Here is a 20779-nt window from a genome sequence, read left to right as displayed (position 1 = left end):
AAGTTCAGTATTACAAATGGGTTTGCAGGGACTATAGAAGCAACTAGAACAGCAGACAGATACGGTTTGTATGTTCAAGGACCAGGGGGAAAAGAATGAACAGTGTCTGAAAGGAAGTTGATCCTCCATGAGAAAATTATTTTTTCCTCATTTTATTTCAGTAAGACCCATTGCTTCAATTGTTTCACTGAAATTTTCCCTCCGATGGTATTAAATGCAACCTTGTTCACTTCATTTTTGGTACTCTCTTCTTTGTTCTCTACTATAATTAGCATTTTCTCTTTTTTTTTTTTAACCCCTACTGTCCACTTTCTCCAGCTGCCACCACTTCACATTTCTGAAGTCATGCTCCTCCATTCGTGTCATTCCTCCAAAAATGCTCCCTTTCTTTCCTACAAATTACCTCAGTTAATATCTTCAGTCTCCTCTGAGTAAACATATATTACCTAGGCAATATACACTTTATATATTTATAATATAACATACTAATATATTTATATATATAGTATGATATACCATATATTTATATTACCAATACTTAAGTATTTTCTTTCAATGTACAAAACCCCTAGCATATGCTTTGACTGAAAATAATTTTCAGAGTATAAAATGGCTTGTTTTTTCTTCTTCTTTAAGATTTTGGCAGTGGTATAATGAACCAACTTGCAATTCCTTCTTTAAATCTTTAAGAGCCCCAACATTTCCTTCCTACTATGTAGATGGCATTAGAACAAGCATAGCTTGTAGAGAATGCATTTACTTACCATGGTGCATAAACCCATTATCACAAAGAGCTACACCAAAGATCATAGCTTCTTCCCTGGTCCGGCAATCTCCCTGTTAAACCATAACATGTATTTTTTTTAATATACTTTAATATATCAGCAAAATGCATTCTATTTACAATAGCATAACCTTACAGGGCCAAAAATGGTTGTAGATTACATCTACCATCATCACTTTTAGATATTTACAGTGAGCATATGAAATACTTAAAACATCAACTTATACCTCATTATAGTTATAAAATGGAAATATTTTAATAAGAGTGCTTTCTCAATTAAAATTGGACATAATGAAATCTAAAGTACTGACATTTTTAACTTTTATTTTATGAAGCTGGTACATGTTGACAGAGTGAACAGGTTACCCTGCTTCTGGTTTGCTTACAATGAAACAGAACCATGACAGCAAGTTGATGCTCACTTTTATCCCTCTAGTTAATAATTTAGTTTTCAGACCCTATCATTCATTTCATTTTAAGCCTCAAACAATGTTACATGCTGAATCACAAAGCTAAGTCTCATTAAAACATTTAAAGTTCAATTGCAAATAAGGAAGATAAGTACAAAAGGAATGAATAGTATGGCTGCTGGCAGCTGATTTCTGTTACTTTACTAGTTTAAGAGGATTACATTAAACACACACGCTGTTATAATAGCCCTTACACAGTGTTTGCATGTTATTTCATTTATTCCATCACAACCCTTCGAATCAGAATTTAAGTACAATATTTAGACAAGTACATAAATCCAAAGGTATAAACTTGCCTGTGCAATCAACCAGTCTATGAGTTTGTTAGCCATCACAACAGATTTGTAGGTTCTCAGATGATAATCTTTATCCCTGTCCAAATAAAATAAATATGTATGTCAACCACAACATCAAAAGAATCTAAAATCAAAGACAAGCAAGCAAACAAAAAAACCCCAACCTTATTTTTTCTATAAAAGGTAACACAAGCATGAATTGAGCACTTTGTAATGGTTCAGAAATAGAGCTTCTAAAGTTGCCTCTGGAGTAAAGCAAGTCAAACTTTTCAGTACAGACAGAAAGAAGGAGGCTGAATATATCTTATACATATTTTTGCCAATTACGTCACTGAAGTGTAAAGACAGTTGCCTTGTTATAGCTGGAACTCTACAAATGAAGTAATGGAGAGTTAGTAAAGAGAGTATATGAATATATACAGCAAGTATCTAAGCACATACATCAGGACCAAGAAAGCGCTTAAAGTCTGGAGAAAAAAAAGGTCATCCTGAACTGTGTAGTCATTTTATGCGGTTACACTTTTTTGTCTCCATAGTCCTTCAGTCTTTTTTGATTTCTCTCAAGAGACCAATCTTAAAGTATGGGTTAGGTTTCCTACATTCAAACACAAAATTTTCATCTTCAGAATATGTAATTCTTTTGAATAAGTCTCTAAGGATTTCACAATTGGACTCACCTAATTACTGGGGTAAAGAGACTGTGAAGGCGACAGTACAATCGTACACCCTGTTAAAGAGAAAGATGAGGTTAGTTACACATTCACACCCCAGAGAACATAAGGGGAATGGACACAGAAAGCTCTAACAAAACTATTCCAATGCCTGTATGTGCCAAAAGCTAAGAATTGCAGATAACAATATTGATGATTAAATGATGAGAAATAAAACATTTCAAACCAAGATTCCCTCACATACATGCAAAAAAGGATGATCCTTTTTTAGCATTAACATTATCTTAAGGCATAGTATTTGGAAAAAAAATACACAAAATCTGAATGACAAAGCTTTGTTTCTATGTACTAAAGTTTCCCCAATCACTGCTCACCAATCTACACACAAAGCAAAGAAAGTTAATTAAATTGAAATTAAAATAACAAGGAAACTTAAAAAAAAAAACAACAACTACTCAGATGCTTGAAATGTTTTCAATTAAAAAAAAAAAAACATTTTGAGAAACTTAAAATATTACCACCAGAAAATAGCACTGAAAAAAAAAATCACATAAGTAATCCTTAGAAGATTATTAAAAAAAATCATGTTTATAACTTGCAAGATGAAACTTGTATAACAATAAAAAGATTGTGTCAAAGTAGATTCTATCCTACATTGTTGTGTCTGGTAGCTCAGTATTGAAGATTACTCTAGATACACCTTATGTTAACAAATGCCAGCAGGATAGCGTGTGATGTTATAATGAAACGCCCAAGGATGCTGCCATTTTCTACTATCTTAAAATCATGAAAATTTTAAATATTAACAAATTTAATGGCAAATTTGGTATGCCTAGTATAGTAGATGGATAGTACTACCGATCTGATTCCTGGTTTACTACCTTGATAAGGCACTAATAAAAGACACCCAGATATAAGAGAAAATTTAAAAGAAAAGAAAAAAAAGAAATTTATATGTGTATTGCTTCATATCTATTAAAATGAATTGAAAAATACAGTGGACTGAAATGTCAGCTTCACAGTTACCCAGAAATACTGGCAATGCATCCCATACATTAAATTGTTTAGTAACTAAAATACATTTTTATATTTTGTATTCAAAATACATTAAAAAAAAAAGCCAAAAAATCTTCCCTTACAAATGGAAAACAAAATTCGATTCACATAAATATAGAGACAGGCAAGTGTGAGGGGATGTTGTGTATTCTAGCATAATATTTTACTTCATTTCTCAGGTAGAATCTCCATTTTGAATGCATTTTTCTTTGTAATAGCAACTGCTTCCTTTTTTACCTTAGAAATCACTTCCTGCATCTCACTTCTTGGATAGTATGTTCCATCATCATAACGGAATCTGTACAGCATGTGTTCGGGTTTGAACTGGTGCTTATCTGTAACTAAATAAAAAAAGTATATTGTCAGGTTACTTTCTACAAGACAGCAAAGAAGGACAAAGTCATTGATTCTAATAGCAATCCATTACAAAATAGATTTCTGACGCAGGGAGATGATTAGATCATCTGCCACAAGTTGCTCTATGTCAGTGGAGATATTTTTCATTCAAGTAGCCCACAAGAAACTAGCAAGTTTTAAGTAACGGGGAAAAGAATAAGATAAACAGCCTGGGAACAATCTAGAAAATCAGGCACTCGCATGTGTTGTAGTCTTCAGCACTTTTGCAAAGCTTATCAAATAGCCAAGAAGACAGCTTCTTTTCCAGTTATCAATCTATTGTTCCACAGTACCCTCTGCTCTAATTCTTGCTGAAGCCAATCTCAGATGAGTCAATAAAGAACCCTCCAGAAACACCTGACCAGTCCTGCACTGGGGAGGGTAGGAGGCACATCTTCCACTATACAGAGCCAGCTGCAGGTCTTTGGTGCAAGAGACTTGCAATTATTACAAGGCTGTTGAAGTCAATATAAACCATTCATTTTGCCAAAGATCCATGAAAAAGGATCTTACCAGGTGGATTTCCATTCAACAGAATTTCACAAGATTTTGAGAACAAAACCTCCCAACTGTTTTGTCAAAACAGTCACATCATATGATCCATAATTTCTCCTGGAAACAGGACTACTGCGAGGCCTTCTGAAAAACACCTAATGCGTGTGATGGCTGAAGACAGCAATAGGCACTAGCACCATCCTAGGATGGTGTATTTGTTATTAGTTAGCTTGAAAAAAAGAAAAGCTTTCATTTGAAATGAAATTTGCATGGCATCTACTGGTAAAAGAAGTCACGATAACGTCTTTGTTTATCAGATTAACAAGCCTGACAGTATTAGGTAATGCTTCAGTGCATGCCTTCTGATAACAAGTTACATTTATTGCTCTCTTTAAAACTTTAGTTAGGCACCACAGATTTTGCCTAGTGAGGTGTCTTCTCTAACCACTGCATCATTTTCACACTCTGTCAAGTTCTTCAGTATCTCCACACATCATCTGATTTATGGACACAGAATTTGAACATGATATATACAGTGATTTCACCAGTATCATATGCAAAGGAAAATAACTTCTCTACCTGCATTAGATACATCTACAGATAGTAAAGCCCAAGACATTATTCTGATTGTCTTGAACTGATGGCTTGTGCTGAGGTGATTATTCAAAATGACCCCTAAGCTCTTTTGCATATCATAAATTCACAGTACATCAGACACAAAGTCCTCACATATAATGCCTAGCATAAGTGTTGAAATGAATTTTACTGGACTATGACCATTTCAAACAGGAATAAAGATATCTTCTAGCAATTAAAAATAATTTCCTACTGTTGGAGAAAAATATATATTCCAGTAGATCAACACACATTAAGAGTTTTTAAAATTGGAAACTAGAGAAGATAGAAAAAAACACTACCAGAATCATACTGCTTAAGGTGAAACTGTTCCTTACTGTTACAGAGGAAGGAAACATGCCTACAAAGCACCTTTCCATTTTTGCTTGCCTGTGAAGAACAGAGAAGTCTCTGTGCTCTGACGAACACTGTTTTGTCTTTACAGCCCCTACTAACATACAGCACACCAAACACTATGGTAGTAGGCCCACAAAGCTGCCACATCCTGAACTCTAGAAAGCAAGGAAACCAAAGATGTTCCTGACTCAACTGTATTGTGCAAAATACTAAATATACCCAGGAAATGCTGTGAGGGGAGCTGCAAATTACTACTCATTTTAAGATTGGTTTTGTTTTCTTTTTTTCTTTTTTTCCTACTATATAGATGTGATTTAGCTTCTTGTACTCAAGAGGAAGAATAGATGTATCAGCCACTGGCATCTATCAGTTTCAGGTGCACATTTGCAAGAACATAATTTCAAATGCTTAAAGATGATAAAATGCATCGTTACCACTAAAATAAGGAACCCCAAGTTGTTTTGTATTTCACTACCAACACTATATCCATACTTTCTTTTGGGACAGATTTTTATATGGCACACATCAGGTTTAAACTGGTTATTTTTACTTTCCTGCCAGGGTAATTTTTACTCAGATTAGTATACCAGTCCAGAAAACTGCACAACCACATAAATACTTATTCATTTAAAATCATCTGACATTTAAATTGAGCTGATATTCATACTAATTTTGTAACTAAAAAGCTCCTTATTGCCTTGAGAGAAAGATTCCACCTCTAATCATCAGTAGTAAGTGACTGGACAAAGTATCTCACTACAACAATGAATAAACAAATATTATCTTTTGCAAAACTGGAAAAAAAAACAAAAAACAAGGAAAAAACATAGCTTCTAAGAGTTCACACACAAGGAATTAAAACAATGCCCATCACAGCATCGGTCTGGCAGGGCTAGAATGAAGCATCTGTTAGAATATGTTAGGTCTAACAAAGCCCCCTACAACATTTGCAATGTGAATAACAGCCAAACTTTCTTTCTCCCTTGCTCCCTCTGTGAAAACAGATGGTTCATTCAACTTTATTTTAAGAGTTCTATTTTCACTGAACCACAGCTGGATCCACTATTCAAAGTAACATGTCTGGCTTCAATTTCTGTACTCTAATATAATTACCCATTTATCTCATGAAATTACACAACATTCATTTAACTCTGTATTGAGAAAGTTTATCAGGGTATTAGGGATATAAATTACAAGATCAAGTATCAGTATCTAAAGGGGAGCTATAAGAAAGGAATAGACTCTTTAGCAGAGTCTGTTGTGATTGGACATGGAGAAATGGTTCCAAATTAAAAAAGAGGGGAGATTTAGATTACATATAAGGAAAAACTTTTCTTTTAATAAGTGTGGTGAGGAACTAAAACAGGTTGCCCAGAGAGGTGGTGAATGTCCCATTCCTGGTGACATTCAAGGTCAGGCTGGATAGAGCACTGAGCAGCCTGATCTAGCTGTAGGTCTCCCTGTTCATTGCAGGGGAGTTGGACTAGATGACCTTTAATGGTCCTTTCCAACTCAAACAATTCCATGATTCTAAGAGAAGAATCTCTGGCAAAAGAACCATACAGTTGGAAACAATTGTGTGTATGTAGGAAACGTAATAGAATCTGACATTTGAATGATGATGGAAAAAAAATCACAGACTGACATTAAAGCATTTAAGACTACATCACTACTAATGAATAACTTCAAAGATTTTCCTCCTACTCAGTGTATGTCTAAAACACATACAGCTAAGTGGCACTCTGTTACTCCCACTTTCCAGCCATGGAAACACGAAAACATGGTGGCAAAGTATTAAATAGATTACTGGCTGAAATATTTAAGTATTAAAATGAAAATTATCAATAATACTATCTAAATGTATGCCCTTTTATGCCCTGAATCTATGCCAGAACAGTAGCTAACTTCACGACCCTTTCACTAACCAGTTTTCATTTTATATTTTTTTAAGTGACTGAACTTACTGTAAGCCAAACATGCCATCAAAAGCAGAAGTTTCTCCAGTTTGTTTATATGGTCCTGCTGGATCATACCTTCTAAAAGCAACAGAGACAAGGACCAGCTCTGATAAGAATGTTTGATCGGTAAAATGTTGCCAATGGAAAATATCCTGAAGAAATCAAACACTGTCAGCTCAAAAATGGAACCATTTCAGTGAGACATCTCTCCAGAATGAACTTAATACAGATAGCTGACTGAAAATTCAACATGAAAATATGAATTTTAGTAACTACAACCTAGTGAAAACAGGGCTTTAAAATTCATAAGTTTAAACTTTGGGGTTCTAAGCTGGATGCAGCAACTAAACTTGTAATTCCCAACAGAGGATCAGGTACGTTTCCCAGCAGCCAGCTATGATAGTTTTTGCTCTTTCCTAACAGCTCTTAGTCCAACATATGTTCCTTAAAAGCCTAGTCTACATAAAAGGCTTAAATTCTTAAAAGCAGTCTGCCCTTCTGTCTTATCCCAAGAGTTATATTTCCTTAGAACAGAAAAGCAATGTTTCTGTAGGTCCTGTTTGCCATGTTGTGACAGCACAGGTCTAATCCAATTAAATCAGCAGAAGATCATCAGTAAATATTCTAGGCATGGGCAATGGCCCCATAGGTCCCTACAAAGACGTAATAAAGATTCAACATATGACCATCTTTTTGTCAAACAAAATTAAGTCCACTCCAATTACAACAATTACCTTGAGAACAAGTAAGTTAAAACTAATTATATTTACCATGGTGGATAATGCCATTCTCTAATAAAGCTTGGCCAAGATGAACACCTTCTTCAGATCTGTGTATCTCTCCAATTTCTAACAACCAGGAAACAAATTCACTGAAGGAAAACAGATATAAAAAAATGAACTTGAAATGTCATGCCACCATACCTACTAAATTTTCTTCTCAGTTACAAGCCTAGCAAGGTTTCTTATTAACTTTGTAAGTGCTTCTTAAAATGAATAGCCATTAGAATATCATATCATCTTTAAAAAAATAATTTCCACTTTTTATTATTTAGACATAATATGTAGGTTGTTCCAAAAGTAAGGCCTTCTGTTCATAAAATTGCACTTCAAAATCTGCATGGCCATCCAGAACATGGCTTATCTTTGACATCGCTGTCACCACTTGTGAAATGTACCCCTCGCTGCCTCACTGTGCTCATATCTGCTGTTTGATCTCCATAAACGTTCAGTGAGTGTGGAATGTCAATGGGTGCCATTTTTTCATAAATTTTTTCAAGACTGCCCCTCTGCTGCCACCTGTCGAACGGCAACAAAATATCGCCTACATTCACCTCTGATGTCACAGGCCAACAAAATAAAATAGGAGGCATTATTTTCTGAGCTTCCCTAGTACATGAAAGTCCCCTTGATATGCCTTGCCTTTTCTGCTCTTAAGTTTCATCTAGGAACATGGTGAATATTTTCCTTTTCCACGATTTTTTTAAGTAGATTAGAGAAATCTGACCAGGCTCACAAATTCAAGGAAATCCCAGGAGTACTACTACACCTTCAGATAGAACAGTAGGCCTGTTATTTCTGAGACATTCTGAGCACAGAAACAAAGTATATGGAGCATGCTGAGGAAATACTGTGTTTATGTCACAATAAATTTAATGCAATTCAGAGATATCAGTCTTATGGCACATTAGATATTTGCATGTCTGTTATAAATCAAAATATCGTATAGCAAGGCAGTGCAATATTCATGGGTTTTAACTGGTGACCCACAGACCAGCAAAAGTGCACAAAAGGGTCCATTTCAAAGATAGAACAGAAAAACAATCTTTCATTTAAAGGTTTAAATGTTTTACACAACTCCATATGATTAGTGTATTTTCTCCTCCTTCCAACAGTCCCTCTGAGGAAATGATTCAACCACAACTCAATAATTATTCTTAAACTTGGTTTCAACTCTCACCAGCTACATAACATTGGACAGTATATGAAAATCTTGTGTTTCATCTCCTCTTTTGAACACAGTGGTGAGAATCTTCACCAGAACACACAGTTATGTGAAACAGTGACCGTACTTTTTAAAAACATTTTCCATACTCATCTGTCTTACAGTCAGATGAAATAAGGATAAGCTCTCTGCCTCCAAAACTGCTTTTTTATAATATATATAACATCTAACGTTAGTGTACCTATTGCTTTCTCTTGCATTTATTCTCCTTAAACAAGGCATTCTAAAGATCTTCTTCACAATAGGGGTAAATTTTTAAACATGTATGCTGCATTCAGTAAATCCATATTTGACATTCAGGCAAGAGGAGAAGGGAAACAGTTTTAGAGACAGATTTTTTTAGATGGGTTAAAGCAAATTTGGTCCTCTAAACTAGGCATTTCAGAAACAGAAAGGCATTAAACAAGTTGGGAATTATTTCTCTAAAGAAATAATTTTATTGGATGCATTTTTATAGTTTCAGCCTTTGCAGCCTTGGCCGCCTTGGCCCTGTAAAAGCTACACATCCATAAGTTTCAGGCAAACCATTTTACATTTTGACTAAATTCTGGGAGACAAATAGTTCTAACAGACAATGTGTGGTTTTCATAAAATCCCAAAGAAGATTTAAAATGTGTTTTTAGAGAGTTAAAATTCGTGGTCTTGAATGTATGTAATACCTTCCAAGAAAGCATTTGGGGAACGTGGTTAATTTCCTCTTCCTGTCTTTAATGAGACTCCCTTGCTTGCACATCATTTTGTACAGTCTTTCTCCTTGCTCAGAGATCATCACCCAAGTGTCTTGTTCCATGCCCAATTTTAAACCTGTCAAAAATGCAGTAAAATTGTATGAAGCAATACTGCAATTATATTTCAAAATCTTCACCAAAGTGGAGAAGCGATATCAATACTTTACATATTAACAAGTAAAAGGAATTGGTTTTCATTATTTTACTCAGAATCAAGACTTATCTATGAACATCTAACCTTCATAAAGTGTAATCAAATGAGTTTTAAATTACTTACAGTGAAGTCAAATTGTTACTGAGAATGTAAGCTTTTACCAACAACACCATTGATACTGCAGCAATACTAATTCTGCAATTTTCACAGACTTCAGTACATGAACATTTACAAGGGAGATTAAAAAAAAGGACTTTGTTTATACTCTTACCATGTTACAACAAAAGTATTTCCATGCATTTTTTTTTAGATTTGCAAAGATCTGTCACTAATTATCTGTTATAAACTTGTTAATTTCATAAAATATGAAATTTTCCACAAAAGCACTTTCATAACTAGATTTTTATTTGTTTCAGAATTTTCCCAAAAGCCAAAAGCTATCAAGGGGTTTAGTTCAACATTTATTATTTTCATCTGTTTCACCTCTTGAGAAAGTCACTACATTTTCAGAATTACAGATGATCAAAACCAGTTCTTGTTGAATTATGCAACACACTGGCCATTGAGAGAAGCTTGTTCTCCCAAGGAGTAACACAGACCTTCATAAACCTTGTATTTTCTCTGTAACAGTTTTTAATTCAGGATAAAACCACACATTTCTGGAATGTCTTACGTACATGTTTTCAGTTTGTCTCTGCAGATTTGCACATTTTTAAAAATTATAACTGCACATACTCAATGAGTAGTACTCAGCCACTTAATTAATTCTGAAAAATTCGCCAGAAAAAAAAATTATAAGAAAAAGTTAAAAAACAAAGGTATTGGTCACAGAGAAGTGTCTCTAATCCATGAACCAGCTACCAGTGATGCCACACAAACATAAAACCTGACTTACTTCCAGGAAAAGAGCATCTAACCAGTATACTGCTTTTGGAGCTTAAAGGATGTTGATGCTTTTATTTGTGCTGACTGTTTGAATCAGGTCATCTTAGCACCATCAGCCTTGAAACTTAGGACCATTTAAGTAGATTTCTAACTTTCAGAGCGCCTCTGTTGGTTACACAGAAGTCTAAAAACTCACAGAAATACTTCCTAACAAAAGTTTCCAATTCAGCTTTATTTCTCCTAGAAAGAAAATACATCTATAACATAGTCCTAGCTGACAATGAATTCAATAACCACTGAAACCTCTGCTGAACTATTTCACTTGGGACATTCTCTCCCTTTTGTTCAGCCTCTGCCATACGGACTGCAAATAACAGTGTAGGTTGAGCTTCTCTCAGTACATTGAATCTCCAAGTCTCCCAAATTGAATTGTCCAGAAAGCCCCAAGACATGGCACATCAAGCTGTATTTCCATGTTCCACACTCTGTATTTACCTAGTCTAGAGTTCACTGCAATCTGAGGATCTCTGTGAGATGTGGGGTCCACAGCATCACTAAGAAGGAATGCATGGGCAAGCCTTGCCACACAGTGCAGTAAAGGAGGCAATTACTCACATGAGCCTCACTCACAGCTCAGGAGATTTGTCAAGCATGCTCGTTTGATTTAGTTGGTTTCTGACTTACAAAGGAGACAAAACACTGTTCTCACATGTGCAGTCACTTGCACTTCAGTGTAATTGCACATAAATATATACATGCATAAATAGGCTCTATAAATTATGAAGTAAGTATACAATTAAAGCACCTTTATAGTCACAGTGAATGGAAAAGCATTTATAGCAATGTTTGGACAATATCTGAATTCTAAATACAGATCTATTTTATTTCTGAGAGATTTGAGAACCTTTTGGCAATGAAGTTGATGCATCCTGCTTTTTAATAGGTATTTGTACAGATGTTTTGAAAAAAAACTGTGCTGGAGGGGATGGATACATTCATAAGTTGATGGAGTAATGGAGATATTCAAGAAATACTTGTGAAGATTCTGTGTTGCAAACTGAGCGTGTGCCAAATCCTCTCCTGCTCTAGCCTCTTCCTGTTTCTTTCATGGATGTCTCCTCAGTGGCAAAAGCCTTGTGATGTCCAGCAGCTGAGTAATTCCCCAAATTGTAAGATGCTAAAATCCTTTCCTGACTTTGAGAAGGCTACTTTTGACCTCAGGATTGGTAAGGTTTAGGTCAGACTCACCTCTGCTAGCAGTATAGTGTGAAATAATACACAGTGCAAAAGAATACAATGACATGAAACACTTCTACTTACTCTTTGTATTTCTTAGCTAAAGGTATCAAGCATCTAAAGGAACCAAAAAACTTAGCAAAAGCGAAGTGGGGTTTGTTAGAAATCTTTTTTAGCCAGATTCAGACAAGGTCCTTTGTTTTTTGTTGTATTTGACGTCATCTCTACCACACTGTTTCTCATTCAATATTCTAAAATGTTGAGGTTTTAGAACTCTGTGGCACCGTTTTAGCTTTTTCACTATTAGTTCCCAATAGCACTATTAATTAGTCAGTTCTCACACACTCTAGTTGAAACTCTAATCCTATGGCAGATGTTATACAAACATCCAGTATTCAGACTTAAAGACTGAAGAAATACTGTTATTCTCCCTTTAGAGTGGAGTCACAAAACAATGGCTACTATAACAGTCCACAGGAAATCTACGCAGACCAGAAACAGATTCACAAATCTAACTACAAGGTCATACTATCTATCAGTACCAAGGCTCCATACATCCTTACTTATTAGGAATTTCAGCTTGCAAATGAAATTAGCTCCAGAAGATGATGATGCATCATCTTTCCCTGTTTCTGTTTTGTGCTGGGTCTCACCTTTAATACACAAGGTTATTCATAGTCACATTAGAAAACAGGATCAAATTTAAGCCAAGTATTCTTCCACCTTAGTTCAGGGATTCAAAAGAGTTGTTTTGTAATGGTGATTTTTTTACTGTCTTTGATTAAGAACGGATCAAATATGGGGTTGTGGTTATATTTTGTACCATTTCATGTTGGATCATCTGCATGAAGAAACTTAGAAAACCTCATTTCAGTGATTCAAATTTCCATTCACAAAATGCATACAGATCCCAAAAGGCATTTAGAACAGACCCTCATATATCACAGACCATTCTCAGGCTTCAATGAAATTATGACAACATACTCTGGTCCAGGATAAGCTGCAAAATCAGGGACAAAATCATCTCCCCATTTCCAAAATAACATTCACAACGAAAATACATGATACGAGTCATTACGTCCTTCTCAGTACAATTTTATTTTTTCCCAAGCTAGTATTCATAAACCATCAGCTGAACCCAATACCAGAAGTTTGCTTAGCAGCTGGTTTTGTTTTATATCTCAACATATAAATACAGTATGGCTTTCTGGCAAATCAACACAAGGAAGTTTATTAACCTACCTTTTCGTCTCTCTCGTTCTTTCAAAATAGCTTCCAGCCATTCTTGCTTCTCTTCAGGAGTTTTTGCCATGCATACAAACCATTTGTTCTTTGCTGTGTTATGGATCTTCCAGCCATTAATGACAGTGTGGCCACTACTGTGGTAGTCAGCTGGGAATAGATAAAATGGCTTAAAGACCAAGAACTCTTACAAAATAAATACTTATAATCCTCAACAACTCCTAGCATGATACATAAAATTATGAGATATGGAAATCAAAACAAAGTAGAACAGAGTAAGAAGAATGTAAAGTTATCCATGCCGTTTCTGAACTATTCTACCTTAGTGAGCAGTACTTTTAACTTTTAGTCAACTCAGCATGTTTTTTATCATGTGACAGAATTGCCTGGCATATGGAAGAAGACATACTCAGTACTAAAACAAGCAGAGTCTTCTTAAAAGAACAGATCACTGTACTTAGAGTACTTTTGTTTGTGTTAAACTGTCATAAATAGCTCCATAAAAAGCAGCATTATGGTTTCATCCCTTAAATGTCTCAGAGCTGTTCTGTTGCATGATTTACAATTAAGTTTATGAAAGGAATAAAGACACGGGGAGGAAAATACAATTTTGGTTTGAAGAATAAACAAATTGTTTTATTTGATATATTTGTATATAAAATTTTGTAATATTTGACATAAAATACATAAGTAAAAATGTATTATCTGAATAAAGAAATATATAGACAATTTGTTTACACAAACTACAATAAAATACAAATCAATTATAAGCAAATGCACAGTTTTTGAAATAGGTTCCTAAGCACCCTATTTTCACTGTGCACATAATGGGAGAGAGGTAACAACTGCTGCTAATGTTGTTAAATATTTTGAGCTTTTGCCTCTTAACATGTAAAATGCTCTGCTACAAAAAGTAGACAATTAACCTCTTACTGCCCTTTCTTAACTTACGTGACATTTGATGTTAACATGCTAGTCCATAAATCTTATTTAGAAATTTGCTAAGCAGACCTTCTCTGAAACTAACACCCTTGTACAGCCTGAACATCCTTGAACAGGATTAGATACATCTCCTGAAGCAAAATTTGGGAGGCATAAACGGCCTCTGATAGCAAACAAATTTTTTTGAATAAAATATAGACTAAAACTTGAACTAGTAACTATTGTACAAATTATTACAAAAATCAAAGGTCAGAACTTTCTCACCATAAACTTTCATTAAGAAGCAAGAAAGCCCTGGGGCCAGCCCTGAACTACTCTAACAACTACAGACCTCTTTACTCTGTAAATACTTTTTCATAATTCAGCCCTGTTTTCTATAATGAGATGGGATTTTCTGAAACTGAAACCCTTGCTGAAATGCTTGCTACAATTTATCATAAATCTCAGCAGACATGCTAGTATCCTTTCAATAACTCTGCATTTTAATTAGATGGAAAGCAGCCAAGCTGTCTACAGTGGGCTGGGAAACGTCAGGAACTACTAGAAAATTATGAGACTGATGGCTGATTTCTAACTCAACAAAATTTTCTATTACTCAAAAGAGTGGAAGAAAGCGCAAGCAAGTGTATGACGGAAAAGAAACTGAATTTATTTTTACTATACCATATTTTATACTGCTTACCTTTGTACTACATTTTTATTCACAAAACCTATGCATAATATCCTTTGCCTCTTTAAAAACACTGATCTGATTCTTTAAAGCTAACCATCATATTATTTATGCACCCTCAGAAAACCAGAGTCAAAAGTCAGAGAAAATAAAGAAGTCTCAGACAGAAGCTATCAGTTAAGAGGCTGCAATCTTCCAAAGAACAGAGGTTGGAGAGCTGCTGGAGGAAGGAAACTTCACGTACCTCTGTATTATTCTTGTATGGACTTAAAAATCTAGCAATTAGGCATTAGTTGCAACTTTTTGTTTATTCACTTTTAAGTTGTAGGTAAATGTGTATAAAACTACAGGGTGATATTTTTCCTGTGATCTTTTTTCACTATGCATCAGTCATCACAACACCTTTGTTTCGCAGGGAAATATTGTGATCTCTAACATAGCAATTAAAACTGTGTGTAGAAAAGCAGTCAAAAACACAGATTTAGATACCTACATTTCACTGTGAACTGAATTTCGATGTTAACTTAAGAGTTTAATTCAGAAAATTTGGCTCATCCAGCTCCTTGAATATCTCAGTGTACAGACTGGCATTTTAAATATACAGTTTGCACTGCCTCTAAAGTTCTGTAACTGTAGGACCCCAAGTGCTGGCAGTTTGATAACAGATTTATCTCATACCCTTAAAAATCACAGAACTCTCTGAAAAGCCCGAACACCTAGTTGGATGCTAAGACTGCCTATGCTGACTGCCTGCTGGCAATGAAAAGGTGGATGAAAACTGGTAGCTGTCACCAAATTTTGCAATAATAACCCACTACTATGGTGTCCAGCCTGACTTTGATCTCTGCTTTGAACTGCAATACCCCTTTACCCTTTTGCTCCATGTGTTCCCCACAACTATAAGCCCCTAAGCTGCATGTCCTCCCCAGTACATCTACTGAAGTCATCTTAATGGCATTTCAGCATTCTGCTACCATTCCATATAAACTCTTGCTGATTTTGGACAGTCTGTTGGACAGAATCTGATTGAGAGCTGCACACTTGCTGCCTGGCTGGCCAGACAGGAGGTATGCATGTTCTGATGGGCCAGCTGCACAGGAAACACGCACACTTCACAGCAAAGCAATCACATCTGCCACTCAGGCTAAGCAAAGGATTTGCAAATCGGACATCCTGGTTAGAGCAGAGAGAATAGCATAAGACTTGAAGATGATCCATCCAAAGTCTAAAGGAGCATGCTAAACAATTCATTAAGCTTCTATCTTCACAAAAAAAAAGGTGATGAAAGATGACATCATCTAATGATACACAGCAATACATTCAAGCTTGCAATTTGAACGGTAACATATTTTGTACAAAATTCAACACACAAGCCCTTGAGATGCATATCAAGCAATTTGTTAGTGGCACATGCAACAGACTTCTCAAAAAAAAATCTATATTAAAGCACTTCTGTGTTTCACAGTGTTCAGCCTCTCAGGAGCACAAGTGCTCAGAAACACCAAACATATTTGCTGGAGTTCCCTTCCTCTTCCTTACAGATTTTTTCTTGCAATCTCTGGTTACTACTATCACACAGTGATTTTTCTGTTTCATGCTTTATTTCAAGACAGAACTAACATAAGAAAACATAAATCTGGTATTTCCTAAGCATCAAGTGCTTGTCTTCGTAAACTAAATAACATTCATTATGATGTGTGAAAGCCTTTAAAAATGTACTTCCCTCTGAATGCTAAAAACTGAGCAAAGAAAACAGAGTGCTTCATGATGTTGAAAAGGAAGGAAAGAGAGGAAGAGAGAAGGAAATAAGGAGAGAAAGCTTCCACCAACTGTACTGCTCAGTCAAGAAAAACCTTTGTTAATTTTTGTAGGCACGTCATTAGCATGACAATAAACCGCAGCAGGAATCTGTTTTCCTATTTCTTTTCATCTGTTTATCAACAGTAAAGACTACACTCCTACACTACCAATGCTGAAAGCAAACACACTCAGTTATCCAGTTCCCTGGAGCACTATGGTTCTTTATACTAAGAGAACAGATGATCCCAAAATCTGCAGTAAAGATCTGGGGAAGTATCATCTAGACTCAAAAGTCTTTAATGCTTACAAAAGCCACATGAAGAATACATGAGAAAGAGTCATGTACAGCTATGAAAATAAAAGCACTATGCCCCTAAGAGCTTGCACTCTGTAATTAGAATTATGGAGAACGATGGATAATAGATTATTAAGGAGAAGAAAATAATACAAGAAACATTCACTTGCAAAGCTAATATAAACAAGGCTCAAAAGAACAAACTGCTACACTTGAGAACAAGATAAGGCAAAAAGAATGCAATAAAATACTACAGGGTTACAGTTCAAATGTGGATGACTAAAGGGGATGAGAAACAAGACATCTGGGTGCAACAAATGAGAACAGTACAGAAAATAAGACAGAGGAAGATTAAAGAAGAGCATCGTGATAGGATTGACAGAAGTACCAGCACAAGGAGAGGGACTTCTGACTACAAGGAAGAAAACAAGTTTATTTAAAAAAAAAAAAAAAAGTGATAGGAAGCAAGAAAAGGAAGGAAAGCTGCCACAGGCCAGGGAAATGACAGATAGGTCCATATTTCAAAGAGAGCCATAGAAAGAAGAAAAATTACAAGAAAATACTCTTCTAGGATACTGGACAAATAGAAATGGTGAAGGCGGGAAAGTTGGGGATGTTGAGGAAAAAAAGGCGAGAACAATACACAAAATAAAATAATCAAACCATTAACTCATGTTTCTGAAGTGAAGAAAGGAGAACAGGTTTTAGAAATGTTGCATACATCAAAGCAACAAGATTTGAAACGGCTCAGGAGAGGAAGAGGGAAGGAAGGAAGATGGCCTTCAGTACTGTATGCAAGGCTATAGGAAATGGGTAAGGTAGCAAGATTTCCTGTTGATGGAGGAAATTAGGCTACTGGTGTCTGGAAAAGAGAGGGGGATAATTTGTGCTTGAAAATTCACTGAGGAAGAAAACGAATGCACAGGAAATAAAAGGACAGCGTAAACAAGATCAAGTACGGAAGCCTTGAGAAACACATGTCTTGAACATGGAGAAAGGAAGAAATCTTCACTAAAGGCAACAGAAGAAATTGCTTAAAGCATGGCAATACATGGAATTGGAAACAATGAAACAATGTATTACAAAGTTCTTAGAATATTCATCAGGAAGAAGATGGTGGATAAAAGCTTATGTGGTCCCAGCAATGTCAAGAGTTATAATTAAAGTGATGCCAACTAAGAAAGGGACAGTTAATTGGTTTCCTCTAGAAAAGAACTTTTGAAGTCATAGAAAACTGCAAAGTAAAGTAGAAGAGAAAACTAGAAACCCAATACAAGTCATACAAACATTGAATATATATATACTAGGGCTGCTTCAAAAGTAATGCCTCCTATTTTATTATGTCCCTAAAAATATTATGAAAAACTCTTTTCTTTTCCTCAAACACCTTACAAATTCATCATTTCCTACTACAAATACATCACATACCTAGGGATACAATTTAGTAAAACTGTAATGCTGTAAAGTTAAACATATGATTCCAGTTGAGCAATAAATGTTACCCTATTTTATTATTCTGTTCACACTAGTGTAAAAGTCATCTATGACTGCTCAGTTAATTAAGTATGAAAGCAATGATGTGTCACAGAAGCAGAGTTTTGGTAAGAACAGATTGCTCTTTTGAAGTGGCTTCTTATTCACTTTTTATTTTCAAAGGAATTGTGAACCTTCATTTGATTTCAGCACCATGATAGAGTACTCTGTAAATTAGCAGCACAAATACATACTCACCTGTTCCATCATCTACATTCTCTACTTCCATCACTTCTGTGTTTATTCTGCCACGAAAGAGGTAACGATGGCCATCTGTAGATGCTTTGCTGTTCTTCAATCGCCTGATAAAAGAGGAGCAGATGAGCAGTCACCCACAACCTTGTGCTTTGTTTCTGCAGTGCAACTTGTACATGTAGCATTTAAAGACAACTGAAAGTGTCACAGCCCACTTGTACCCATGCTACTGAACTGTGGAAACCATTTCTGAATGGGACACTCCTGATGTTAAAGCAAAATGCTACCTCTGACCAGACTTAGATACAAACTGGTAGGTGACAAGAGATGTTGTAAGCGAAGTCTCATACTAAATGTCCTATTCCAATGCCTTGATACTTACAAGCTACTCTCTGTCAATAAAGACAAAATACAGCATGGGAGAATGTTTCCTCCTGGCTTGTTTAGCCTCCTTACACTTGTCAAGAAATTCAAAACAAGGGTAACATGACAGAGAAAATAAAATAACACCTGTAGATGTAAATCTTGTCCTTATACACATTAGCCTCATTTGTGAAGCTTATGCTTGGAAGAACAATGAAGACATTTTTTCTCACATAAGACTTATTCACATATTGTAATTAAGAAACGCTGAAATTTTGTGCAGGCATTGGTATAACTCCACACCTACTGAAGTAAAGGCTTTCTGAGACTCCCAGTCCTAGGCAGCTTTTCCTATGTAAGATAAACCAGAGGTGATCTTCTGTCCATTTCAGCCCATACCAATAATTAATACTGTATTCAAACAAAGGTCGGTTTCCAATAATTAATGATCATTCTGACCTTAGCTCACTCCAGAGAGATACTAATTCTCAGAAAATAATGCGTTTTTCAGTCATTACATTCTAGTGTGTAGCTCTACTACAGTTTAAGTTTCTTACTCAAAAATTGAATGATTTCTTTTAAAAAACAGCATCAAGCATAAGGGTTCAGTATGTTTTTTTCTCCCAAGTGAGCTAAATCTAATGACCTTAGAGACATTTGTATCCATGAAACCAAAGCTTAATTATCCATGTTTATACAACTATGCTGAAAAGAATGTTCAAAAATGATATAAAATATCTTGAATTATAAAAAAAAAAAAAGGACTTAAAAAAATTTTCAAAATACAAGCCTCCTGTGAAGAACATCCTCTTCGCCTACTTGCCAATCAATACACAAAGTACCTTGCTGGCATATAATCATTTCCCACCTAACTGTTGCTCAAATACTCTGAAAGTGTGTTCTAAATTGAGTTATACTTGTGTACAGACGTGGCACCAGCCAAAGATGCGTAGGACATGACTGTACAAAACTAAAGAAGTCACTGACATTTCACATTTTGAGGTTTTCATCCAATATTGCATTTTATCTCGAAACTGGGTCAAAAAAATATATAATATAGTGGTGGTTGAGGAAGAAGGTTCTAAATGATCGGTAACTTAATTATAATGGAACAACAACAAAATACAGCACAATTAAAAATTGAAAGAGCATGGTTTTACAGTAGAACAGTAGTTCTAGCAGTTTAAAATCCACAAATTAATTAGTCAACATTAAATATAGCAAAAAACAAGAGGTTCTTAAATGGTTCATACTCAACTGTTTCAAGTATCTATAATATAAGCAAAAGTTAAAACTTAAAGGACTGATGCACTATATCTAATTAAGTATAAATGACTCTTTTGAACAAGCTGAGCAACTTTATAATTTAGAGAGTTCCTCATAGGACATTCTTGATCAGAAGGGACCATGGAAACTTTGCACTACTACCATTTTCTGCTTTGCCAACTGTGTACTGATGAGAACATCTTCTCCACATATTAGTTCAGGAAGAAGCTGTACAGGTGCTACATCTAAGCAAAAGACTATAATTAGCACCTAAGGAGAGAAAAGGGATATCCATCCTTTAGCCAGATGCTTTTATGTTATAGGACTATAAAATATTTGGTACAGAAGTATAGAGTAGAATGAATATG

At 35.3% G+C, this 20779-nt stretch overlaps 1 protein-coding gene across 6 annotated transcripts in view; it reads right to left on the bottom strand.

Annotated features, from left to right (window-relative positions):
• The window catches only part of PREX2 (phosphatidylinositol-3,4,5-trisphosphate dependent Rac exchange factor 2), a 181448-nt gene that overhangs the window by 90831 nt on the left and 69838 nt on the right, over positions 1–20779 (bottom strand). For all 6 annotated transcript variants that reach the window (XM_021387325.1, XM_021387326.1, XM_021387327.1 and 3 more), the window contains 8 exons: positions 18786–18889; positions 13348–13497; positions 9762–9906; positions 7869–7969; positions 3515–3618; positions 2228–2277; positions 1551–1626; positions 765–837 (listed from right to left, as the gene is read on the bottom strand). In XM_021387325.1, the coding sequence (XP_021243000.1) occupies positions 765–837; positions 1551–1626; positions 2228–2277; positions 3515–3618; positions 7869–7969; positions 9762–9906; positions 13348–13497; positions 18786–18889 (803 nt within the window). The remainder of the gene's footprint in view (positions 1–764; positions 838–1550; positions 1627–2227; positions 2278–3514; positions 3619–7868; positions 7970–9761; positions 9907–13347; positions 13498–18785; positions 18890–20779) is intronic.

This window comes from Numida meleagris, chromosome 2 (genome assembly GCF_002078875.1).
Source record: "Numida meleagris isolate 19003 breed g44 Domestic line chromosome 2, NumMel1.0, whole genome shotgun sequence".
Classification (NCBI taxonomy): domain Eukaryota; kingdom Metazoa; phylum Chordata; class Aves; order Galliformes; family Numididae; genus Numida; species Numida meleagris.
This window is presented reverse-complemented; position numbering and strand designations above follow the sequence as displayed.